The sequence below is a fragment of the Harpia harpyja genome, chromosome 4, assembly GCF_026419915.1.
Source record: "Harpia harpyja isolate bHarHar1 chromosome 4, bHarHar1 primary haplotype, whole genome shotgun sequence".
Lineage (NCBI taxonomy): Eukaryota > Metazoa > Chordata > Aves > Accipitriformes > Accipitridae > Harpia > Harpia harpyja.
In genome coordinates, this window is record NC_068943.1 from 63,374,969 (window position 1) to 63,401,626 (window position 26,658).

Genomic DNA, 26,658 nt, shown 5'->3' on the forward strand with positions numbered 1-26,658 from the left:
ACACAGCCGTAACCACGTGCCGAAAGCTGCAATGTAAGCGTAACGGTAAGAGGAGGCTGTAGACACCGTTATTTCTCGTGCTGCTATTCACTTTATCTAGCAGTCTAGATTGCAAGCCTCTTGGGGACCAAACTATTCCTCAAGCATCCTCCACCTTCCTCACACCTTGCCTCTGAGCAACAGTTCAGCAACAAACAAAAAGGCAAAAAGCAACAAGCAATAAACAAAAGCAACCAGCAGTACACAGAAGGTAAATAATGGCTTTACTTTGACTGTAAAAAAATTACTGGCTTTATCTCCATTTTGAAGACAACAAATACATTTTCCAGGGGGATTTATGTGGCTGGAAACCCTTGATCTACTGGCTTCTTGTGTAAGGGCACAGCCTTGACAGTATTGTCAGTTGGCTTCAACAGCCCAAGTTTCTTAGATGAATTAAGAGTCCTACTATGTATCTCAGTAGGACAATGAGTGAAATCATTCTTCCCCGTTGCTGAGTGCAATTTTACAGAAAAATATTTGCAAACAGAAAATGTATGTTTAGTCTGACTGAAGCAACTGATGATTTTGAAAGGAACTCGGAAATGTGCTAAGGGAAAACAGGGAACCAGTTTAAATATTTATGTCAATGATTTTAAAGAAAATATTTTGTTTGCTTTCTTGCATTTCTGTACAAAGTGATGCATTTTAATATTTACTGAAATATACCCCTTCTCCATGTGGAAACAAAGCTGACTTGATATATCTTTCTGTATCTACATGGATGAAGGTGCAGCTGTGTGAGTGTCTGTATACATTCCCTCCTAATAATGTTTGAACTCATTGCCTGATTTCAAGTGAATTTGACAGAGGTCTCAAAGATAACTAAATTGCTATAATTTTTTTGTGTGTGTGTCTCTGTGTGTGTGTGTGAAAACAGGCAGCTGAGTAGAGAAAAGATCTTTAATTCTGCAACTAAAGAAAAGGTTTCAACATGAACTCAGCCCTTATCAGATACCAGAGCGCCAGCCGTAGATGAAGCTTCAAATGCTTCTTCAATGACAGGATACAAGTTCATAGAAAATCTGCTTGTGGACCTATGTGTTTTAAGATAAGAACTGTCTAAAAATATTTTAGTCCCATCTGATTTTAATACTATTATTCTTTTTTTTTGCGGGGGGGGGAGGAAACCCAGTTCCACCCAACTACTTCATGACCATTTTTCAGTTCAGCTAGAGACTGGAAAAATCCTTTATTTGCAGAGCTGCACTCAGTGCTCTGGCTCCTGGGTTTGGTGCTCATGTTGTACTGCTTAGCAGCAGTTCTCACAGTCTGAAAGGTCTTTAGGAGCAAGCATTATTCCATCCGTTACAGAAAATACATTTTAGGCTTATCTTATCCTCTGGCTGGGATGGAAATCTGCCAGCCTGAAATATCAGCATAGCAAGAAAGCCACTTTGCAGACACCTGCACAATGCCTTGCTGTCCTGGGCGCTGACTGGGGAAGTGAGGCCATGGTGATGGTCGTGCCCCCAAGCTGCAAGGTGCACAAGGAGAACATATGCTAGATAGCTTATTCTTTAAAGTGCCTCCAATGTCGAAATTCCCAGCTCACCTCAGAAATTAAAAGACATAGAAAGTCTGTGTGGCTGCTTCTGTAGGGAGGCAGCTTTGAATCCAGGATATAATGACAGGATCACAAGCACAGGTTTGTTTGAAGCATTTGTATTGATAACCCCACAGTTGTGTCTGCCTGGAAAAACATGCTTCCCTGTAAATGAATCGCATATATTTTTCAAAAGGTAATCTTTCCCAAAACCCCAGTGTCATTGCCATTCATTATTATTTGTAGTAAAAAAAAAATATAGTATGCAAGAGACATTAGCTAATTGCAGGTAAGAAGCTGTCTAAAAGAGGACAAAACTCACATATATCTGGTGTACAAGTGGAGGGTATAATCTGATAAAAGTGCAGGGTATTTCTAATTTCTGTCTGGATATCTGAATGTAGATTATCACGCATAGTCTCCCAAAAGGGACTGGTTTTCAAAAGAAATTTCAATGACATTGAAATGAAATTCGAACAGAGCATTCTGTCATTTCCTTGTATATACACACCTAGAAAAACCTCCATACAGAATTTCTCCCAACAGACAGTGATTCAAATTGTCCGTGTTCATTGGAGGCCCATGTAGTACTGACTATTCCCGTATTAAGGCTGTGCTGCCAAGGCAGCTCACAGGCTAAATACAACTTTGTGCTCACTATTAGGCCGCGGATTGCTTCATGCTCTTCAGCCCAGCATGCTTTATGGATGGGAAGTGGCACAACCAGCAATAATTGCTTTTTTTGTCTCTAGCGCTGCAAAGTTACCAGTGTGTTACGGCTTGGTGAATTTCTGCATCTGAGAAGACGTCATAGGTCTGACCTAAAATTTGTGCTCCGGGAGGGCTGGAAAAAAACATGTGTTACCTTTGCGAGGACTGCTGTCAGCAGACTCCAAGCCCAGCAAAGGTCTGCAAGTAACTGATTTTTCTTCAGTTCACTTCAGACACTGGTGTATCTGAGCTAGCTGTACAAAAACAACTTTGAGTAGGCCTAGGCATGCAGTCATCGCATTTCCCAAATGTGGCGTGGACATACCCTAGGGTCACAACAGTCCTGAGATGACGCATTTTCTTGCCTTAGGGTTTTGCCCTTAAACTGAAACTTGTAAACAGATGAAATGCGTTTTCAAGCTGATGCGTGTGCGTGCACCGTCCTTGCATGGGGAGTGGAGAGATCCAAACCTCCTTGCAAGTTAAAAAAAAGATCATAACAAAAGCAGGAGAATAAAAACTAATGCAAATCCTTCCTTCACTTTAAATTCTTAATTCTCCTTAAGCAAGGAGAAAAACCCCAACCCTTATTTACATCTCAGGCTGCTGTGTAAACTATAAGACCGTATCTGACTGTAAATACAGATTATCTACACACTCGAGTTTTCTCTCATTGTTTACGTGCTGTTTAAGGAACAGGGATCAGAAACACTAGGGAAAAAAAGGGAAGGGTACAGCTACACAGCCAGGAGACAAGAGGAAAGCGGGGAAAAGGCATAGAATAATTCCTCTTCCTCTGACTACTACTGCTCAGTCCTTGTGAAAAAAGGGGCTGGGGAAGGGAGGAACTATCAGCAGCTCCATCATAGCCAGGTGGAGCCAGACCACCGGGGAGATGGAAACTGGGAGGTTGAGAGCCGCAGCTGCCTTCTCGGGGAGGAACATCTGTGAAATCCTGCGCAGCAGCAGCATGGGAGGAGGAGTGGGCACAGGCAGCGATCGTTCCCAGGGATGTGCTCACACAGATAACTGTCCCACTGGATGGCTTCCCAGGCTGCTGCAGCGGCACTTCCCTCCCCCATCAGGGATGAGGCAAAGACCATCATGTGCGACAAGCAATCCAAGTGTCAGCGTGGCCGCTTCCTTCAGTATCCTGTTTCTTGTGATGCTTTTTGATGGCCGAGCTGACCAGAATGGGAACAGTTCTTCCTCACTGATAACATGTTGATTTGTTCTTACGTAGGGACTTTTATACCACTGGCACCTCAATGCAGAAATTAAACAGAGGATGGCAGTTACCTTGGAGCATTTGCCGTCACTTCATGACCAAATGTTTTTCTATAGGAAGTCGCTATCATTATACAGTTGGGAAGAAAAAGAGGCGCAGAGCTGACAACTATCTGGCTGAAGGGTTCACAAGTAAGCTTGGTATAGGCCTAGGGCACCAGCCCTTCTGGTGCACAAACTTATGACCTGTTCTCCTAGGCATGCTGAAATCACCAGGGATCTTTGCTCTTTGAATTCAGTATAAAGACAGGAATAAGAAGGCTGTGGCCAGGGTCACATCCACACATACCTGAGTTTTATTCCACTCTCACCAAAGGGCAAGAACAGTCCCTGGCACACACTATTCCCAAACTACGCTTGGGCACTTCCTGGGAGAAAGTTAGTCAGACAGGCCAAAGGCATGCCAAAGACCCTGCCAACAACCAAGCACTATGAAAAATAAGCCTTGGCCCTGTTTTATTTATCAGTGTCACTGCAGCCTTAGAAGCTAGAGCTGTAAAGGTACTTGATGCCTTTGTCTCAGCCCAGCCTTGTGCTCTTCTCACTTGTTTTCTAGATCAACCTGCTACCTTCTTTTATGGGCCAAAAATTCTTAGTGGGGACCCTCTTTACTATTTGTATCTCATAACTAATATACTAACACTATAGGTCACTACAAGCAAGAGGCCAAGTTCAAGAACAAACATAACACAAGATTTAAACAACATTATATCCTAAATTACGACATTGAAACCCCCTGTTCATTTGTTGCCCAACTCTACAAAGCTCTGCAGTACCTTTTCTACCCGAGTTGTGAGTTCCCTGATGCCAAAACTTGACATATGCCCTTAGAGTATCTCTTTTTTGCCATTGCCAAGCAGCTCCATGTTAATAGTATCGATATTTTTTTTTTTATATAAATACAAATATATAAAATAATCTATATTATAAAATTAAGCAGAACATTTGAATATTGTGGAGCTGGTTGAAGTACCACTTATGGCAGGGAGGTAACAGTCTAATAGTGCTGGCATGGTACATCATACTGTACATCATCATCAAAGAGTGAGAAGGCACATTTGGGTGTACAGTCTCACCTGATAAACTAAGCCCTGGAGCGAAGGATTCCCTCCCTGACTGATCTCCTGCCACAGGTTTAAGCTCGCTCCCTGCTGGCTGCCAGCTTAGGAGATGTCTCATAATTAACCTGCAGTATCACATGCATGTAGCTGACAACCATTCCACAAAATGTCATTTCTATGAAATGTGCAAGATATGGGTTGCTCCTAGGTACCCGCTCTTCGAACACAAGTACTTCAATACAGTCTTCTGCACAGAGCCCACAGTCCTTAAGACGCAGCTGTATAAAACTCTTCATCTAGCTTTCACTGTGGGCTGCCTCAAGGGGCCATCCAGCTTTCTTCTCTCCCCCCTACACTTTCCAACAGTCCACCTTGCACCGGATCTTATCCAACTGAAAATGAACCCTGTAAAAATGCAAAAATCCAGATAAGCAAGCATTTGCTTCAGTTTGATGTGGTTTTTTTGACAGAAGCCTGCAGTTAAGAGCAGAATAACATCATGAAATTAAATCTTTGTTCGCTCTCACTGCTGTAATTACAGAACAAAAAGATGTGCAGTGTCCTAAACTTCAGTTGTCCTTATTTTTACTGCACTAGTACCGATGGTCCCAAGCAGCCCACAATTCCACTCTGCGGGATGTCCAAGCACAGGAAACAGCCTCCCCACACCTCCATCTCCTCTTTACTTCCCAAACAATGGATTGAGAAACAAAGGCATAGGAGAATGAAATCACACAGTAAGGAAGCGACAGTGTCAGAAATGGCCTCTGTGCCTTCCCTGTTTGATGTCAGTACAGCATCTGGTAAGGTAGAACAAGGAATAGCAAGAGGCAGATGAGGACACATGTCCTGCAGGTGGTAAATCCTTAGCATCTCAGTCATACTAGTGGAGGAAGCCACAGAGCCAAATTAGAGTTGCACAGAGGAATGGAGACCAGAGGGGGAGAACATAAGGACAGGATAACCCATTTGGTAACTATATAGGCATGGAATAAAATTGCAGGCACAACTGATAAACTTACATGTCAAATTAGGTAGGTGCCCAATTACCTTATTTGCATTCCATGTTAATGTGACCATAACTACTTGCATACGTTTGCACATTTGCCGAATACATATTTAAAGATGCAATTTTCAGAACGTGTCCTAGTCTAAATGGGAAGAGCTCAGGCTGACAAAGCAGCCAAAACTTTGAAATGGTAAGGGTTCATCTCTTCATCAGTAAAAAAAAAATTCTTAATGTCCAGTGATGACTGCATATTTCTGTGGAACACCTGCTAGAAGAAGTTATATCCCGAAAAGAGCAAGCATGTGGAGATAGACAATGGATGTGTATTTGCTAAAGACATTTTGTGTTGAATTTATGTAGAGTATGCTAAAAAACCCAGAAGCTCAGTCAGAATTCACGCAAAATCAGGGTTTATAAAGCTTTTCTTCATAACTTGCCTATGTGATCAGCTATTCAGAAAAAAAAAAATCAGCATCTATTGTGATACAGCTACGTAGAACCTTGAAAGAACTGTCAGGGAGAAGACATCATAACAATCTACCCCATATTAGCAGTGTTAATTATAATGACTCGGAGCCTTTCGGCTGAAGCCCATAAAGAATTAAAACAGCCTTAAGGCACTCCATAAAAATTCTGGAGATCCCGTGCAGAGTTACTGAACTGTGGCAACAGTTGCTCTAAATTCAGAATCCTGTTTCCAAAAGCTCGCCTCGCTCGACCATCTTCACCTAGCTGCCGCGGATCCGTTTCGGTGAGAAGCCGCAGGGTGGCAGCGCTGCCACGCGCTGCTGTGAAGCCAGGCGGCTAACAGGGACGCAAAACCGTCATTAACAAGCAATGCTGCCACTAATGTACTCGCAGCCGATTTGAAGTGAGAATCTGAAATAATTACTCTTGACAAGTGAACCTAGTAGTGCATCTCAAGGATTAAATTGAATCCAGCAGAGGAAAACATCCTAACTCTGTGACTTAAAAATTTAAATTTCACACTGTTCCCACTATCCTCGTTAAAGCTATTCTGCTATCACTTCACACACGGAAAGCGCATTGTTACAGAACCTCAATTTCAGAAAACTGTCAATACAGTGAATACTCTGCACTACACACATATAAATATACATATATATACTTTTCATATAAAGACTGATGTGTCTTTATAAACCTAAAGTCGACCTGACAACTTACTTTCATTCTTCAGTCTGGGTGGTGGGTCCTTAATTAGCCACACTGCAACCACACTCTTTTGTTCTTGGGTTTCCAAGTGAAGTACAACAAACAGCTCTTCCAAGAGAAAATTTAAGTCTAGCTGAAAGGCAGTTCATCACAGGCTGTAGTCCCTACAGACAGCACAGGTGCCAAATTTGGAGGACCGTCCTGGACAGAGAGAAGCAGTGCCATCCCAACCATCCCCAGTGTTCCCATGTCCCCTTCCTTCTCTCCTCAAAGCCTGCACCACGTGCCCACTTTGCAAAGATTAAACAAGCTGCAAATTGGAGGAGCGTAAAGCAGCAGTCTTACTTTAGTCATTTTAACATTAAAACGACAAAAAAAAATGCTGAGGGCCACACAGTGCTTGGGACTACTTGAGGCTTCCCGGTCACCTGCTCATATCTTTGTTTCACTTGGGGTCAGTAGTCTGCTCACGCACCAAGGTACCACAGTCTACTGCTGTGGACTATCCCTTTGGTACCAAACAACGTTGCTTTAAATTTAAAAGAAATCTTTAAAGCATTTGTAAAACAAGAGGCAGTGACCAGAGTCCTGCTGCAGTGCAACACGCATGTGTGCAGCAGCAGGAGTGGCAGCATGTTGCTGCTGTGAGTCCTAACTAATGACTGCCGGATTGTGCCAAGACCAGCACCGACCACTCGGTTCGGTCAGGGAGTGCGCATGGAGCAGCCAAGCCAGCGGTCAAGTTGTGTGTAGCAAACTACAGAAGTCTGAAGACGAGCAGCCTCACAGGAACGCCAAGGATGTGCCACAAGCGTTCACGCCATCTGGTCTGCAAACTGGATCAGATCTCTTGCCGGGCTGCTGGCAAAGGTGCTGCCTCAGACGGTGTGTGCTTGGGATCAAGCCTGTATCGGCTGGCCAAAAGCCGCGTACCGCGGGCCCACCGGCAGCGGCCGTGCAGGCAGGGGCTTCCAGGGTGGCCCACAGCCAGCCCTCCTGCTTCACAGCCGGAAAAATTTCACCTGACAAATGCGCGGCCTCGGCAGCTCCCCCGGGAGCTCCGAAGCAACGCGGCGCCTCGGGGCCCTTTCACGACGGGCGCCGCGGCGCAGCTGAGGGTAAAAGCCTCCCTGCGCCCGGCCTGGGGCGCCGAGGCAGCGCCAACGGACCCCAGCGCCGGGGAGCGAGGGCCGGCGCCGTAACTGCCCGGTTAGGCCGCGGCGGGGCAGCCTGGAGCCTCCGGCCCGCGCCGGGCGCTGCCGCCACCCTCAGCCCGCCGCGCCTGAGGGGGCGGCAGACGAAAGCGGAAGTGCGCTGCTAGCGCGGCCGCCGCCCCCCCTTTCCTCCCCTCCCGCCGCCGTGACTTCCGGTGGCCGCTCTAGCCGGCGCCGCGTCTATGCCCGCGGCGCTGGGGGATGTTTATTGTCGCGGGGAGTCGGCCCAGGACCCGGAACGCCGCCGGGCGCCAGCGGCGGGGCGCCTAGCGACCGGCACCCCGCTCCGCCCCGCCCCGCTCCGCCCCGAGCGCCGCCGCCCGCCCAGCCGCCCGCCCGCACGGTAACGGCTGCCGCCCGCCGACGGGCCGTGCTCCTTCTCCTCATCCTCCTCCTCGCCGCCGCTTCGAGGGGCCGCGGCCCGGCGGGACCTGCAGCCCCTGCCCGGGGCGGCGGGGGCGGGGGGGGGGTGGGAACGGGACGCGGCTCCGCCGCCCGCGCGCGCCGGGGGGGGCCGTTGGGCCCCCGCGCCCCCCCCACCCCCCCCCCCGCTACCGCCGTCCCTTCCCGGCTGAGGTGAGGGAGGCGGCGGGCGGCTTCCCCCCGCGCCCCCGCCCTGCCGCGGCCCTTGCCGGCTCCTCCCGCCGCGGTGCCGTTCCCCCTTTGGGGCGGGCGGGCCGCCGTATCCGGGAGGGGAAGGGGACAGAGCATCCTCCAGGGGAAACGGCCCGTTCCCCGGCAACCGGCGAGGCTTCCCCAAGGGGCACCGGGTGCCCCGCGCCCGAGCCCCCGAAATAGCGTGCCGGGCCCCGGGGGCTCTGTAACAGCCCCGGCCCCGCGCTGCAGGTAAGGAAGGGCAGGCGTGAGCCGGCGCTGCCGAGCGGCGGAGACCGGCGTGGCTAGGCCGCCTCCTGCCTGCGCTTTGTTTCTGCCGGGCTCGGCGGAGAAGTTTTCGGCCGGGGTTGGAGGGGAAAACAAGTGATTATTTGTTAACCTGAGTGTTGTGACGGTGGTACGCGCAGGGCTTTGAGTGAGAGTCCCAGCAGCGTGAATAGGAAGAGCACTTCTGTTCCCTCGGTTCAGCCGTGCAAATGGGAAATGTTTGACCGGGAGGGGGGGACGAGAGGCTTACCTGTTGTGTTAAAATATTTCGTAACGACAAAACAGATTTTTATTTTTCTTGCAATATTTTATCAAGTTGGAATGGCCACCTAGCCTGTCAGCCCAGACTTTTGTCATACTTACGACGTAACGTATCGTAAAGACCTAAAGGATTGTTCTTAATGCTTGGCATTCGACTGTTACTGGGTGTTATAAGGGAAAGATGGCACAGAATGGGATGCGAGTGACTCTTGCTTTGAATATGAATGGACTTTTTTTTGATGAGAAAGATTTGAGGAAAAGGGCCTGTTATTAATTATTTAAAAATATGCTTTCTGGGCTTGTTCTGTAAACTGTTTGGCTTTATTCCTGCAACTGGCTTTGTGTTGGCAGACCGCAGGTCCGCGGGGATGCAGTAGGCTTATCCGAGAGACTTGACAGCAGGATTGGGCATTTGTGTCCTACTTGCTTATGGCATAACTGGTATCATCATTCTACGCATTGGTCTTAATTGGACAAATCCCTACTTTGACAATGGTTTTATGCGTATTTGGAAATTCTCTGCTCCAAAATACATCTGTTTCATTCTGTGGGAAATAGTCATGACTGTGCAAATCTTGAAAGGTGAGAATATTAGCTTCAAGATGACCTTTTGCTTTAGGGACAATTTAACTTGCCGCTAGAGACAACAAAAAGTAAAAGCATGCCCTGCTAGCTCACTGGCTTTACCTAAGAGAGTTGTTCAGACCAGAGGATTTTCTATACAGACAGTAGTAGCTATGTTGCTCTCAGTTCTGGGGAGTCATTCACCTGCCACCATGACTGTATATTGTATCTAAGAATTCAAGCAGATTTCAGAGGTCTGTCACCTCCAGCGCTTCATATAGACCTGTTTCCTGAGGGGCCGAATGCAAATCTTAAAAAGTGCACCTTCAGTGGAAGGATGTAATCGACTTTTCCTTGTTCCTGATGGGCTTTATTTTGTGCGTTCTCTGTTTTCATGTGGAAACCTCGTATGGAGGAGGTTACTGTTAACTTCTTCAAAAATGCTTTTGAAGCATTAGTTTGATGAATGCCTACTGGCACAGTAGTGACACATAGCCCTTCAGCTGGGCTGTTGGAACTGTTTGTGGGGTTGGTCAGTTGGTTAGCTGCTCTGGAGCAAGGTTAAAAATAACCAGTAGAAGTTGCTTATACTTAGGCTGCTGATGAAAAAGGTGTTTATTAAACTGTTCTGACATTAACATAACCATTGTTAGATACCCCCATCTACCTTTACAGCTCGGAGTTTCTCGGATCAAAGGTAGCCAAAAGCTTAAAATAAGACTTTGTTTATATACCCCATCCTAAGTGCCTTTCCTCTCTCTTTGATGATGGCGGTGTGGTTGGTTTGGTTTGGAACTTTTTGAAGACAGAGCGCGCTGGCTTTTTTTAGATTGTAAGATTTCAGTGCAGGGTGTTTGTCTTCATGTGTGTTTATATAGTATCTAAAATAGTATGGCCATGGTCCTAACTGGGGATGTATGGGTAATGCTTTAAGAACTTGAGTGTTCATTCCTTCCTCCGAAGTATTTCTTATTCTGGGCAGTTTCTCTAGTTTCAGTGTAGAATACCTTACTTTACAGTGTCAAATATCCTTGAGGGTTTTTTGTTGGTTTTATTTTCATGTTCTTTATTATGCTTTACGTATCTACTTTTTTTTTTTCCCCTTCCTCTTTTTTAATTCTTAGGGTAATATTCCAGATGTATCCCTGAAATCTGTGTTCAAAAGAAAGAACAAACTTTTAAAATTTCCTTGTTAAAATAAAATAAAATAATACAAACTTTGCAGAGATGTATTTAAGCTTTTTTTCACTGTTGGGGTAGATTGTGTTACGCTGGTGCAAGAGAACTTGAAATCAAAGTTGTCTAGTTTCTTGTGCTGGAGAAAGCCATAATCTAAAAGAAACACTGCACATATAGACAGGCAAATGATTTTATTTTCAATTTTATCCTGTTATTAAATTAACATTAACTGGAAAAATAAAATTTTAGAAATTATATTTAAGCTGCCAAAATTCAAAGATTCAGGTGAGAGAACCTTTGGGCAAAATTAATCAACAAAACCTAAGGTGAGCTCAGTAAAATCAACTTGGGCATTTGCAGATCCAGAACTGGAAAGAACCAGACGTTTGGTTTCTACTTGGTCCCTCTGTTCTGCAAGTGTAACTGCATAAATATGGAATAGTAACTGACTTGTATGTAAGGCTGTTGCTTGATCTCAAAATGTATTTGTAAAAGCACGGGAGCATTATTTTCCCCATTTTGCAGATGGGAGACAGAAATGCAGGAATTCAGGTTTTGGGAAGTAACGTAATGGGTCAGGGCTACACGGCAGGGATACAGTAGTGTGTGTCAATAGCACAGAAGACAAGAGAAAACTGGGGAAGAGGAGGATCGGAATGTTGTTCAGGACTCCTGTGTTCCAGCTAGTCATGCTACTGGAGATACATATAAATCAGAGCTTCTGCTCACATGACTCCTATGAATTTGGATTTCCTTGAGACTTCCCAAAGAAACGTAGCAGGATGTCTTTTCTCCAGATTTTTTTTTTCTTTGTTGTCAGTACAGTGTGAGACATTAAAATTAACACTTAAGGCAGAGATTGCAATAGGTTATGCTCACTCAGTGCTTGGACAGGAATATCCAAGTCTAGAAACATTTTGGCTTACCCAATATTTCTAAACCATGCCTTGGAAGAGGTTAATATTGTATTTGTATACTAAACGGGAATGGGTGTATTCAAAATTGTTGACACTTAGATTCAGGTTCTCAAAGAACACAGGTAGTATTTAGCAGCAGCAAATAAAGATTTTTCTCAATACAAATTAGAAAAACTTGGTAATTAATATTTGCAATGTTCAATATTTGAGTGAAAATTTTAACAATGAAATGCTTCTGTTAGATCAAGTAACATTAAAGTAGAATAAAGGCAGTTTTCAGTATTTTTTCGCTGTATTCATATACTGCTGCTATAACAAATTATGTCCCTTTTTAACTGAACGTCACAAAACATAGTCTAGAATATTAGCTACAGCTGAAATTAAATTTCAGATTAAAAAGCTCCTCCCTAAATATCTGTTGTCTTGAACTTTCAGAACATGGCTAATGAAAACGGGGGCACCCTTACTGTAATGTTGTGTAATTCTTCTCCCATTAAAATCTATGCAAGTAGATTGTACTTCTAACCAAGATACACCATAATTGCTGAAAACATCCTTACTGACAGCTCCACAGCATATTAATGTTCTTTTTTTCCTGTAGATCCCCCTTTAATGATAGTTCTTTTCCTTTTAAATAGTAATTTTCCTTGCTTTCAACCCTTTTTTTCTTTGTTCTTAATGAGCACGTGACTTTTCTCCCCGGATCTGTTTAAGACCAAGCCATCAGAGTTTTATGGGGACATTATCGTACAGTATTATGGTTTGCTTAGAGGTTAGCAACCTTTTAAGGGTGTTATGCATAATGTTGTTATTCTTTCAGAATGTAGAGATTGAGGGTACCAGTAGAAACTTGCTGATAATTGGGAGACGCTGCTGATAGGATGTATCTTGTTTTCTTACATGGCAATCGTTTCTGGGTTCCAGTAAGTGAACTCAGCAAGAGCCAGGAGTTGGAGCTAGGGTGGAAAACAAATGCCTCTCTGAAGATGCCATGGGTTCCAGCTCCTTGCTCTGTGCTGGCCCTGCCTGCGTGCCATTCAAAATCTGCACATGTGCTATCTTTGGATCTGGTGCCATAAATTGCTAACCCAATCTGTAGTAGTCCATCAAAACCAGATGGAATAAGTAATTTCTAACTTTGAGGATTCATATAATTTTTGGTTTAAAAAAAAAAAAAAAAAGGGATCTGGGAATACTAATTAGTTACTGTTTGTTCTCTTCTTTGCCTGCTTTCCCCCTCACCCCCACACATAGCCTTTGGTTTCTCTGGTTTTCTCTCGCTGTTCCTGCTGTTTTTTCATCTCTTTTCTGTGTTATTACTCGTCTTACCTTTTCTTATATTAGACAAGCCAACAATTACAGAATAATTCTTTCGGCCGGGAACAAGCTGTGCGGTAGAAGCAGCAACCATCACAGCAGTTGACCCAGTACATTATGCGCATCTGCCTTGTAGTTTATTACTTCTGTATTGTCAGTGAGTTCTAGTCAAAGGTGCACCTTGGGTGAGTTCTCAATTAGAGGCTGTGGCATGATGTATAGGAGGTCGTAGTCAGATGAAAATACTGATAATAATGTTAATTTTGTATCTTGAAGATTTCTGATATAGAACATAAGGCCAAAATATTTAAAGTGATATAAATGCATTACAGTCTGTTATGTATATTATTGTTCTTGATGCATAGTCTCCTGCTTCTTCCATGGCAATGACCATGTAGAGCATTTCATATATCTGGATTTTTAATTTGATTTTGCTCTTTGCTTTCTGTTGTGTTCATTTTGGATTAAATACTACTAAAATTTTAGATGAATGGATCAAGATAATATTGCCCCTATCTCTTAGGCTGTGCTCTACTTAGTCTACTTCTCTTGGAGTAAACCTAAGTTTTTTACATTCCTCTACAAAGAAGAATTCCTTAATGAACTACAGTATTTTGATATAAGTCCTTTTCACTATATACCAATGTTCTTACTTTTTTCGCCTCTCCTTTCCCCAAATACTTCACCTGAGATTTATTTGAGATGTCTGCTGTCTTAGCTTTGGTATGCTTACAGAAGAGATGTCAGGCAGTCTTGGGCTGGGCTGAGCGGTAGCCCAACAGCCCGTCTCGTGATCCTCCTCCCCCAGTTGAGGTGTGTGTTAGGAGTGTCACCTTCAATGTGCACAGGCAGACTGGATGCTTCCTGGCTGCCTTAGGTTTGCTGTGCGTGTACTGGGCGGTCATCCTGTGCCTTCACAGGTACTCATGCTTTTCCTCAGAAACACTGGATTTTACTCTGCACGTACAATACGTTCATTCTGTGCAGTTCCTGTGAGCAGTGTGGAAGGGGGTGAGAGGCCACTGTGGCTCAGCCCAGGCTGTTGCTGCCACCAGGACATTCTGTATAGTTCACATTATGCTATTGTATTGGGAGAGATGGGGCAAGAGTGCTGGATGGAGATGGGAAAGCTGTGGTAGCAGTCTGTCTACAGGCTGCAGTTTGTGTAACCCTTGTTAGTTCAAAGTTATTCAGCAGGCTCGTCCATTCCAACACAAACATCAAGCTGTTCAGAATTATCAACTTCAGCAGTCAGAGAAGTGCATTTTCCTGAGGTGTCTAATGACATCCTCAAATGAGCTGAGGAAAGATTATCCACTGGAGCTATGGAAAAAGTTTCAGTAATCTTTACTGTGTCCCAATATAGTTGGTAAGAGTTGTAACATATTTAAGAGTTGTTTAGATATTTTATACATATGTATGTATACACACTTTATTTCTGTTAAGTCTGGCAACATGGCTTCAAACAAGTAACCTATTTTCTAGCATACAGGATGCAGACACCCCCCCTTCCCCACACACAGTTAAATGAGTCAGAGTGTAGTCACTTCTGCTTCTTGTCTCATTTAAGGGACGAATATATACAATGGCATTGGTAGGCAATTTTCTACTGCTGTGTTTAATTTTATCACTTTTGTTTCTCAGGATGTGATCTTCATGGTGAGCTGGTGGGAAAACTGAGTTGTAAATCACCCCAATGGATGCGGACAGTGATGTTGCATTGGACATTTTAATCACAAATGTAGTGTGTGTTTTTAGAACAAGATGTCATTTAAACTTGAGGAAGATTGCATTAGAGGGAGCAAATGTGATATACAAGCGTGATGTTGGGGTAAGAGATTCAACGTACCTCAATTATCTGTTTTTACGAATGTTCCTTAAGCTAAACATTCTTGTGTCTGATATCTGTGTATGGTGGATAGAGAAAAGCATAGTTTTATTTCTGTATTTCTGTCTTGATAGGCATTTAGTCTGTCATACACTAAACGTACAGTAAGGGGAGTGGGTAAATATTGTCTCAGAAGACTGCAACTATTGAGGTTACTAGTGTGTATAAGGCATGTGATGAGACATCTTACACCTCAGGGTCCGTTTTTGCCTCCCAAAATTTGACGGTTTTGTCAAGAAGATATATCCTGATAAGGAGTCAGCAATGTGGGAGTCACTGTAAATAGAAAAAAATCAGCACAATGCTTGTAGCTTTCAGCTTTTTATTCAGAGGAAAATACCTTCATTTAATCTGTTTTGTGAACACTGAATCACTGGCTGAGATATTCCACGCTTATTTTGCTCTTCTCAAGAGCTGTTTGTTTTGGTTTTTTTTAATTACTGAAAGAGATTAAGGAACAGTTCAAGGCTATCAAAAATAAAGGAAGTATTAGTGTAACAGTTGATTTGTCTAACAGTTGATTTTTTTTTTTTTTTCCCAGTATGAAATTGAACTACCACTAATTCCCAATTCCACTTTTATTTTTTTTCTTTTTAGAAAGTATTAATGAAGCTTAGGAAGCCTAGGATTACTGCCACAATTTGGTCCTCAGGAAAAGTTATTTGCACAGGAGCCACAAGGTGAGTTCATGAAGATTCTTTCTCTAGCTGTAAATTCTTGTGTATTTTAAAATAGAATGTTGTAAATGAAGAAGATGGCAAGAGGCAGTACTTGCCACTGTTAAGATTCACTTATACAGGATCACACATAGATCTTTGCCAAGCTACATATTTGGGAGCAAGTTTTCTATATGAAGTGTCTGCCTCAGTGTCCTGGTTTCAGGTGGGGTAGAGTTAATTTTCTTTCTAGTAGCTGGTATAGTGTTATGTTTTGGATTCAGTATGAGAAGAATGTTGATAACACACTGATGTTTTCAGTTGTTGCTAAGTACTGTTTAGACTAAGTCAAGGATTTTTCAGCTTCTAATGCCCAGCCAGCAAGAAGGCTGGAGGGGCACAAGAAGTTGGCACGGGACACAAGAAGTTGGCACAGGACACAGCCAGGGCACCTGACCCAGACTGGCCAAAGGGGTATTCCATACCATATGACATCATGCCCAGTATATAAACAGGGGGGAGTTGGCCTGGGGGGCGATCGCTGCTCAGAACTAACTGGGCATTGGTTGGCGAGTGGTGAGCAATTGCATTATACATCACTTGTTTTGTATATTCCAATCCTTTTATTACTATTGTCATTTTATTATTGTTATTATTATCATGATTAGTTTCTTCCTTTCTGTTCTATTAATCTGTTCTTATCTCAACCCACAAGTTTTACCTTTTTACTTCCTATTCTCTCCCCCATCCCACTGGGTGTGGCGGGAAGTGAGTGAGCAGCTGTGTGGTGCTTAGTTGCTGGCTGGGGTTAAACCACAACACTCAGACTAAGGTGAAATCATAAGCTACATCAGTTCAGCCTTCTGGGAGAGCAGCAGGGAAGACTACTTTATGAAGAACATCCTAGAGATTTAATTTGAGAACTCTTTAAGAATTCTATGTTTTTAGTCAGAACTTGAAACTTGGGAAGGAATGACCTTTTTTGAGGGATATCTCCTACTCTTTCATGAAAACCCACCTGAATTTAATCAAGTTGTACAGTGTTGAGGGACTGGAAAGAAGCAAAAGCAGGCTCTCAGTTCAGATAGATCTGAGACTTGCTAAACTCTTAACAGCGGAATTCCTTTAAGATATGTCTGCATTATGGAGTAAGGATAAGGTACGATAGTAAATTTGCATACTTTCTGTATATGATCTCTGTCTCAAAAAGGAAGATGATTGTTTAGGACGTTAACTCCAGACTACCTGTGATCGTATCTGTTTCTTAAGAGTATGTATGATCAAAATATGTCTCCCACTTCAGCTGGAGCCAAGTGCCAGGATATTCTTCAAACAGGGCGTAAAGGACTCCATTTGACTATCTAGATAGTTAAAATGTAATACATACAGTAGGATATAATGAAGGCTGTCCATGTGATCATGGTTCATGTGCTACATGATATAAGAGTTCACTTTGTAGTCTGAGTAGCTATTGTGGTATGTGTGCACACAAATACATACTTTATTTCTGTTAATGCTAGATTCTTTTCTTTCTCCTTTGTAGTGAAGAAGAAGCTAAATTTGGTGCCAGACGATTAGCTCGTAGTCTACAGAAACTAGGTTTTCAGGTAATTCTAATGAAAAAGGACTTGTATGACTCAAGCAATGCTGGTAGTCCATTTTTTAAGAAAGAAACAAATATGAGGGAGCATAACAATTTAGCAGTGAGCGTATTTTCATTCAGATGTCCCTTTTGTGTCAGCATACGTTTTCCAGATGCTGGCTAAAAAGAAGCTGTTTTATTTTGTGGATTTGAGTTTCATTTGGCAGCTCAGAGAAGTGCTTCTTCACTGGCTAATGAACAACAAAATTTGTTTAATAAATGAACCACCCACAGATGTTTCTTGGATAGAATTTAGAGTATCTTGAAAGATTTATTTGGAAGGAGTGCTGAAGAGTATAAACCTAACCGTCATTTGAACATAGTTTTCCCTCATTTCTGATGGAATGGCAGATATGTGTCCATCTTGTTAAGGGCAAGTTTGAGCCTCTTTAATTAAAGAGGAGACAAAAAGTGCTTCTGCACTGTCAGGATGCACAGCAAGAAATAAGCCAAATAAAATACTTGGAACGTGAAACCCCTCTTTTTTCTGGGCTTGGGTTAACATTACCAGTCAAAAACACCACTTGCATTTCATAGTAAATGTTGAAAAACAGCAACATGAATGACTTAAAATTACACATTTTAGTACTCTAAAACTTCCTGATAGTCAGTTATGCTGTTTACCCACAGTTTCAGTTTACAGACAGGCAGTTACATAGACACAGTGGCTGTCCTTTGGGAGGGACAGGCTACCTTTGATTGTAGTACATAAAGGCAGTGGTGATGGGCTGTCGTGGTAGTGCTGCATCAGACCCAAGCAGAATTTAGACACTCTTACTGTTACAAATGCATACGTTAGACCCAGCCTCTTAAAGTTGGAATGGAACATTAAATCACTGAGGTGAACAGTGCTTCCAGGGTGGACACACCAAGTTTTATAATAAAGTGAGTGGTTTAAGTGGAATATATTTTGAAGATTAAATTCATAGTTGTCCTTTTATAAAGATAAGTTGCTTCTACTGGTAGTATTCTTCTGAAAAGTTTTGACTAAGTAACGGTCATTTTAAGTTTAGGAAATCTCAGAAAATGAACAAAACTTTATTCAGTGATATTTCCAACACTGACTTCTCAGCAGGGCAGCTGTTTGTTTAGGAATTGTCCATTGACTATTTTATTGTCATCTAAAATGGCTGTGGTAAAGAATAACTGAAAGCCAGTAGTTTGAGCTGGGTTTCAGAAAGTAATGGAGTAGAAAAACAGCTTGCTGTGCTGGCCACTGGAGATTTGAAACAAAAAAATTTTCACCTTTTCTTATTCTTAGCTTTGATAAAAATGGTGTATAGCAACAAGGCATTAAAGAAGTTTTCCAATTGTGTAAGATTCTTGTAACAATGAAATCTAAGCTTTTTCTCTGCTTATTTTGATGTTGCATGAGCTATTGAATTTAGTTTATTTTCAATTTGGTGGTGTTTAGTACAGCAATATGAGTTGTTTCTGTGTCTCATTCTTAAACTGTGCTATAACCATATAATACAACTGTGAAGTGTCTAGTTCAACAGTTACTGTACCACAGAAGGATAAAGTAAGTGATTTGAGTCCATTCAGTACTGCTTAGATTCCTATTAGAAATGAATCAATCACAAGGTTTTAATTTTGAAATCTCATCAAAATATTCTAATTAGTATTCTAACTTTTTTTTTTTGCAACCCATACATCTGCCTCACTGTAAACTGAATTTCTAATGTCTTTTTTTCCTCTCTTTTGAAAAGGTAATTTTCACAGATTTTAAAGTTGTGAATGTTTTAGCAGTGTGCAACATGCCCTTTGAGATCAGATTGCCAGAATTTACGAAGAATAACAGACCTCATGCGAGGTACGGTAGGATTTTAAAGAATTATAATCTTGGCATACTTCTTAAGCTTTTCTTTTTCAGTTCTAGATCTATAATTTTTACCTTTTATTTTGTTTTCTAGTTATGAACCAGAACTTCATCCTGCCGTGTGTTACAGAATAAAAACTCTCAGAGCTACCTTACAGATTTTTTCCACAGGCAGTATCACAGTTACAGGTATTTTGATGTCAAAAATAAATGTTTAACTTGTTGGGAATATTTAACTTTACGGCCAGTAGGTTTAGGAAAGTAAGATGTTTGAAATAGTCAAAAGATATGGTGAAGGGATTTTGTTTCCCAGGACTAGCACCTAGTTTGTTTTTGAGTGAAAGTGCTGAAAGAGTTGTAGAGAAAGTGTTGTTATTAGTAGGCTCAAAAATTACTGGGTTTTATAGAAACAAAAGTGAGATAAGACTTGAGAATGCAGGTATTTATTGTTTATTTGAATTGTCTTCTTTTTTTTTCACCTTCATAGTGCTGTAAACTACACTGCATGTAGCGTTAACATCCCTTTCATAAATACGTTTCCAAACTGGAGATTTATGGAAATGTATAGGATAGCATAGCATTTTGTCATAACTGAACTTGACCAATACTTGCAGTTCTTCAGACTTGTGCTCTTTCTCTTAAAGCTCAGCTGAGAGAGAACCACCACCTGAATCACAGGCATTAGTGATTTTTCCCCATGTAATCAGACATATGATTGTCCTGGGTCTTGAAGATTCCATGCCGTGGTTTTTTTTCCTCTCTCATCCTAATTTTCATTTTCCATTCTTTGTTATGTTTGCTTGTGAGGTGTCCACCATAGGCTTCCAGATACAAGAAGTCAGGTTTTTTTAGAGAATACCCCTTAAAATGGTACGGAACCAAAAAACATCACTTTATATCACTTTAGTGGGAATTCTGTCTTGTGGTTGTTAGAGCTCAGCTACCGGTTCAGAAGTTGGGTAGGGATTTTTATTTTCACATCTTATCTCCTTAACAAATACCTAGGCTTTAAGGGGAACACTTCTCACAAGATATCGGGAGAAGTATTTTTTAAAGAAGACTCCATCAGATTTGGTAATCTGAAAATATAGGGCTAAAAAGTATTTCAAGATGGCAGTATATGTTATGAACAGAGCAACTGGTCTAGCCAAAACTAGAAACTAAATTTAAAATAAATAAGAAGCTTGAGTACCACTGCAGTAATAAAAGGCTGTCAGCGTGTCTTGTCAGCCTCCTAATGAGTTTTAGCCTTTCTGTAAGATTCTTATTACTCCATATATGGGACAAAATCACTTTCATATTTCCAGAATTGTTCTTTCAAATATGAAGGCAAATATGGTAAACATCAAAGTTTTACTTCCTTCTGGTTTACTTGTTAGAGTGAGTTTGAAATATTTGAGACCCCTTTTGGTTTTGAAGCCTTCTGTTTTGCCTAGGCCTTTCTTCTAGGGAAAAAAAAAGTCCACAGTCTTATGCTTTTTGTTCTAAAAATTTTTAAAATTACTTTTCAACCTTACTCTACTCCCTCTCAAGTGCATTCAGATGAGGTTCTGTTTCACCATTCATATTTCTGTAGTACTAGTACTTGTCATGCCACTAACTCAAAGAATTTTATTTGAGATACATAATTAGAAATGTTATAAAAAAACAGGAAGGTGTTTTGTTTTTTTAATGGGACAAGTATAAAAAGATTTAGAGTTACATTGAGAGAAGAAAAAGAACTGATATGTAATAGGAAGAAGTATTAATTTTTCTTCCTCCAAAATAAGCGATGAGGGGGTTTGGGGGGGGGGGTGTTTTGTTTTCTTCTCTTACAGTCTCTGCAATGATGATCCAGTTTTTACACCTCTTCAACCCTACAGGGAGTGACTTTTTTTTTTACAAGAATGATTTGCCTACTCATACTCTCGCTTTCTGAAGGCTTTCTCTAGAACTTGCTTTTTTGTAATAGCAGACAAATTTAAGGAAGGTGCAATATCTGCCCAGAAAGCAAGTATCTTTCACCAGGCTTGTTTTAGGGGAGTGCTTAATTCACAAAGTTTGAAAATACAGGAAGAATCCTATTCCATTCCATTTTTTTTCTGACTGAGCGTGTAAATTAAAACAGTATTTCCATAATTACTTAAATAAGTAACTTATTTAACTTATGATTTTGGGGAACCATTTTGAATAGTTCTCTATACTTGGAAGAAATTTTTGAAGTCTAAAGCAAGGTAAAAAACCACTGAGTTCACAGTCATCAAAGCACGTGAGAAATTGCTGTTTTCATTTATCTGCATCACCAAACTTCTGTCCAGGATGAGTTTCTTCTGCCATGTTACTGCTCGCTTATTTGGAATCTTAATTGTTCATTGCATAAAATGGTCTAGTACCGTTAGAAAGTGGTCACTAGTTCATTCTTCCTTTTCTTTCCCCAAATGTTCATAGATCGTGTTAGATAACCTTCATATGCTTCATCCTGAGACAATAACCATTCCCTGGCTTGCAGGTTTTGTCCTGAGATCAATGGTGGTGCTATTTGCAAAATCCAGACTAGAAAGTAATAGTCTATAATTTTCAAACATAAAATAACACTGCTTGAAACATACTCAGGTTAAATGCAGCATTATTTAGCAGTAGTTTTTGTTGGTAGGTTTTTAAAAGAAGAGCTAAAAGTGGCTAGGCTTTGACTAATACAAATTCCTAGAAGATTAGCATAAGTAAAAGTATTTCTTTTACCTCTGCCACTCAGGCTCTGCCTTCTTCTCTGGGCTGACTTTTTAAGCCAGTAAATCAAAAAGCACCCAAGTCGTTATGAAATTAAATGACAGTATTATTTATTTGTAGTCTAGCCATTGACCAGTGTAGAACATCTTGCAGATTTCATGCAAGAGTCTTTTCTTGTAAGTAAAAGTGATCAGAGGAACACCTTCTTAAGTTGGGAGGAATGGGGGAGAAATTATTTTTGTCTACAGTATAAAGTTGTAGTAGCTAAAAATATTAAGGTTATTTTAAAGATACTATTGTTTTAATTTCCATTTCCCTGATTTTTCTCTTCCTACTGTCTGTTTTTTTTTTTTTTTAAATATGTCTCAGGGCCAAATGTAAAGGCTGTTGCCAGTGCTGTGGAACAGATTTACCCGTTCGTGTTTGAAAGCAGGAAATAAATTTTATAATTCACCACTTGATGGTTAGGTTCCCTAACCAAGCACCTTTAAAGACTGCTGCACATTGGACTAAAAGCAAAAAGGAAAACTGGACCAACCATAGCAGAGGAATACAGACTCTTTTACTTGCTCATGGCTACAGTATAAACTCCAGTTCTTTTGGATTTTACTCTTAACAGTGCTGTATTGTAAAAACGGAAGTTTACAAGATATGAAATTGCTGCTTTTAAAAAGACATTCTATTTATTTTTGCAGTAATTTCTGTGTATTCATAAGCAAAGCTGTCACGATGTGCACTACCTTTAAAACATTATTTTTTTTTTCTTAGTTTGAGCTTGTGTTTTATTTGTGAATAGTCTTTTACATTTTTGTATGCTGAATATTGGGCACCAAAGAAGCTGTAAAAGTTATCTTTTTCACCTGATGAATGTGCACAAATAAAAGTTTGGAAAATATTTCTCTTCATACCTGTTCTGTTATATTCCTTTCCCTTTTTCTATTACAGTTAAAATTGTATAGCTGCAAATTAATTTGAAACAATGTAAGAATAGTCTTTCGCTGATACCTTCTGTTTCTAATTGTAGTACGTGTAAAACTTTGTGCGTGGGTTAGATTGAAATCTATAGTAGTTACGTATGTTTATCCAAGGATGAAATTTGGTTTGTTCCCAGTTCTCTTAACTACATGCCAGACTTCAAGTATTTTCTTGCTGTTACATGAAGAGAAGACATTTCTAACTATAAAGGTCTACAGCGAGTGTTTTCCTATAGATGATGAGGAAATCTTATCAACTAAAGAAGCTACTGTAGAAAAAACAACTGCCTTGTCCACCTACTGGATGCAAAAGGAAAAAAGTTACTATGTGAGCTTCGTTTTTCAGGAAAGTGGTGGTGTGCTTCAACTTGAGAAGATGGTATGGTCATGCTAATCCAGCCCCAGCCTATTGCTGAAGAATTAACACAGACCTTTTCTACACTCTTCTTACTGTATAATATTTTCATGACAGGAGCTGCCAAAAAGCAATGAAGCTTGATTCTGGCGTGTATTATTATTGGTATTAATCTTGGACTTGGAAGCCAGTAGATGTTTCTCTCAGTAAGTGCACATTTGAAGCAGAAGAGAGGTGAATGCTTAAAAGTAACTGCAAATGCTACTTTTAAAAAGATACAATAAATATGTATAAATGTATGTATGTCTTTTTTCCCTATCTCACTGAAGAGAAATGTAACACTACTATTGTGTGCTGCAGGTAATATACAGTCTTAGTGGGTGCTAAAAATAGTAAACTATGAGCTGTTACTGTACGAGAAGTCACAGCTGTGAAAGAAAGGTGGAAGAACATCCTGAAGAAGCAACTGCCTAGCGTATTGTATTTAATCTGGCTGAGGGGATGGTATAGAAGTTGGGGCTGTTCATAGTGACTTCATGGAGAAATTATGGAAAGGAAGGAATAGTATGGGAAATGCTCAACCAAACCCCTTGTGAACAAAAAGAAGCAACAATTTGTCACAAGCTTTAAGCAATATATTCATAAAAGCCCTTTTAATCTTAGTGTAGGTAGGAAAGAGAGGACTTATAAGCATGAAATTACTAAGCTGAGTTCAACAGTCACAGAATTCATGATAAAGAGCAGGGAAAGGGATGCTTGCTATATGCAAGCTTTCCAGTTCTTATAGAAGATAATGTGCACCTTGGCACTCCTGACACTAACGAGGATTTTGTGAAAAGTCAGAGCGCGCACTGGACAAACCGTCATTAGGGAACATTAGTGTATTATTGTTACAATTTAAAAAAAGAAAAAGCAGAAGGTATTGGAACAATGAACAAAATTGTAATGGGTTTTCCAGGAACAAAGCGCAGTCCTAAACTGATGAATGAGGATTTGGCCTTTATAACTACAATAGCTGTCTTGGATTAGGCTTGCCTCTTTTTCTTTTGGATCAAATTGCAAAGCGCTTGAGTGCTACCAGTGAAATTCTGGAGCTTTTGTGAAGCATATGTGTCTCCTAAATTTACCTATGGAGAAAGAGGAACGTTTCACTTTTTTCTTAGCACTGTCACGTAGTATGAAGTCTGCCTGTTAGAACAAAAATGGAACATAATAATGAGCTGCAATGTATTAAAATGGGAACTGTTTCTTTTCAAGTGCTGCTTAGATCCACGCTCGCAGTTTGGGGCCTTCGTAACAATCTGTAAGGGGGACAAAAAGCACACTACTGAACTTCCAGGGTAGTATTGAGAAATAATAATAGCAAATAAAGATTCCTTGAAATGTGTGCTCGCCTATCCTAGCTCCAAGGGAGCCTCAAACAAATACTCTTTAAAACCTCTGATGATGAAGGGCATTTGGCAGTGTACGCTTATGCTCAGGGATGTCAGTATTTCCCATCACTGCTCTCAATCAGTAGGTCCCCACCTCAGTCTGGAATAAGACTTGCTGCTGCTGCTTATGCATGCATGCGTATACACACACACCCCCCTTCCCCATCTTCAAGAGTTTGTCTTTGTTTCCTTTGCTGTGTTATGCTGTCTCCACCTAGGCTCTCGCCATCGACTCCTGCAGTCACGATGTGGACCTGAGGCCAGACAGCATGCCTCAGCATGCTAGCTCTCACCTCCAGTGTGAGGAGCGGTGCTTTGATTAAACTTAGCTGTCAATCAGTCGATCAGCTCTTCCTCAATGGCTGTGTTTTCTAGAGCACTGTTCATCTGTCCCTGGATTCTCCGGGTAGATCCCATGCAAAACTCTGCACAGTGCTCAGCTGTGGCACTAGCAGCGCCATAAAAAGTTTATTTCACATTCCTTAAAGAGAAGGGTTGGTTCTATTTATACAACCTACTAAGGGCTCCTTTTTGCAGTAGAATGATAACTCTGACTCATTGCTGGCTTGTGAGTTGTCATAGCCACTAGATCTTTTCCTGCAGTTTCTAGCTCCATTTTATCATTCTCTGACTTGCAATTAGCGTTACCAGAGAAATTTGCACTTAGGCTTTCAGAACTGTGTCCTGCTTTTTTCAGACCCTTCTCACGGATTTGTGAAGCTCTGAATTCCAACCCAGTCTCTCCCAGTTTAGTATTGCCTGCAAATTTAATAAGCATATTCTGTAATCCAATCCGTTGCTGAATAATTTTAGATCTGGGACAAATTTTTTTGTGGAGTGCTTCAGAGATGCAGGAATGTGATTTGTAAGACGTGTCCCTTTTTTCCCTTGTATTTTCATAGTTGATGAGGTTGTGATTGCCAGTTCTATGTCATCAGATGTGCAGGCTTTGTTACAAAAGACCAGTACAATCAGGGCTACATTTATAGGGCTATATGGGGCTAAGTCCATAGGACTACAATTAAGACTATAGCTGATAATGATTTAAAATGCCCTTGACTGCAGCATCATCACCTTTTGGAGGTATCTGAAGCTATTATGGTCTCTGCAGTTAAACCAGTGTTGGAGCTATGCCTTATTCAGAAAGATGGTATTTTTACTTACTTGTGTATGCACTAAATAGCTGCACATGGGGAAAGTTTAGAAGAGCTCGCAATGAATCCAAAACCTGTAAGGTGGGGAGACGATTTCTGTGGTATTCTCTGTGTTAAATTTATTTTTGCAAGAACACTCACAAAATTTATTACAGCAGAGGTTTGTTTGGAAAGCTGCAATGCTGACAAAGATTTTGCAGAAGCTTCTTTCACTAAATGTGATGTAATAGAAATTGTAAGCTGGTATGGACTTGGACTGCATGTGCAAAAGGTCTGCTATCTAGAGGCAATTATCAGAAAACAGTACCAGCCAGAGCAAATGCGGATGATATTGGAAATGTGGGTAATGCACTACCTGGTAAAGTCACAGATCAGGAAATGGATGAATTTCCTGTAATATAGTCGTACTAAAAATACATTATATTACTTGATTTAATCTCAGGCACTTGTTAGTATAAGAATGATGCTGGTAAACTAACGGCATACTTGGAAGACTACCCAGAGTCACCTTAATATTTCTTGTTCTGAAGCTGATTTAGTAGAACGCATGATACTGATAACTGTCCTCCAGCCTAAACATGAAGCGGGTGGGGAGATTTCAGTAGACATCAATGCTAAAAAACTGAGGAAGGTACTAACATGCAGAAACCCAGAAAATGGTGGATTCGGACTCTGTTTTTTGACGAGATCATTTTACAAGTGTTCAGAACTGACAGTGGAATGTATAGGTTTTATAAAAAGAAAATACCACTGTTGATCTAAGAAAAAAGCTTTGCAGTATTAGCAGGTCCACCTGCAGCCCTTTGCTGGCACTTGAGAAGTTCTAGTTTCTGCAACAAATGCTTGCCAGGCTTCCAGGCTTGACACATAC

The 26,658-nt window shown here is 41.3% G+C and overlaps 1 protein-coding gene across 3 annotated transcripts; it reads left to right on the top strand.

Annotated features, from left to right (window-relative positions):
• Positions 1–8,172: 8,172 nt before the first annotated feature.
• Positions 8,173–23,499, top strand: TBPL1 (TATA-box binding protein like 1). Of its 3 annotated transcripts, none has more exons than XM_052784412.1 (7): positions 8,173–8,383; positions 14,805–14,991; positions 15,646–15,728; positions 17,248–17,311; positions 19,056–19,159; positions 19,260–19,354; positions 22,241–23,499. In XM_052784412.1, the coding sequence occupies exons 2-7, from the start codon at positions 14,857–14,859 to the stop codon at positions 22,309–22,311; spliced, it is 552 nt and encodes a 183-aa protein (XP_052640372.1). In that variant the 5' UTR covers positions 8,173–8,383; positions 14,805–14,856; the 3' UTR covers positions 22,312–23,499. The 3 variants fall into 3 exon arrangements, with proteins under 3 accessions (XP_052640372.1, XP_052640373.1, XP_052640374.1); XM_052784413.1 differs by lacking the exon at positions 8,173–8,383 and adding an exon at positions 8,637–8,886; XM_052784414.1 differs by lacking the exon at positions 8,173–8,383 and having other exon boundaries at positions 8,950–14,991.
• The last annotated feature ends 3,159 nt before the right edge of the window (positions 23,500–26,658 follow it).

Excerpts from the sequence above, each read along its gene's own strand:
- TBPL1 (XM_052784412.1), top strand. The coding sequence starts at position 14,857 with ATGGATGCGGACAGTGATGTTGCATTGGACATTTTAATCACAAATGTA. Across the intron at positions 14,992-15,645 it reads TATACAAGCGTGATGTTGGG|AAAGTATTAATGAAGCTTAG; the intron begins GTAAGAGATTCA and ends TTTTCTTTTTAG. Across the intron at positions 19,355-22,240 it reads AGGCAGTATCACAGTTACAG|GGCCAAATGTAAAGGCTGTT; the intron begins GTATTTTGATGT and ends AATATGTCTCAG.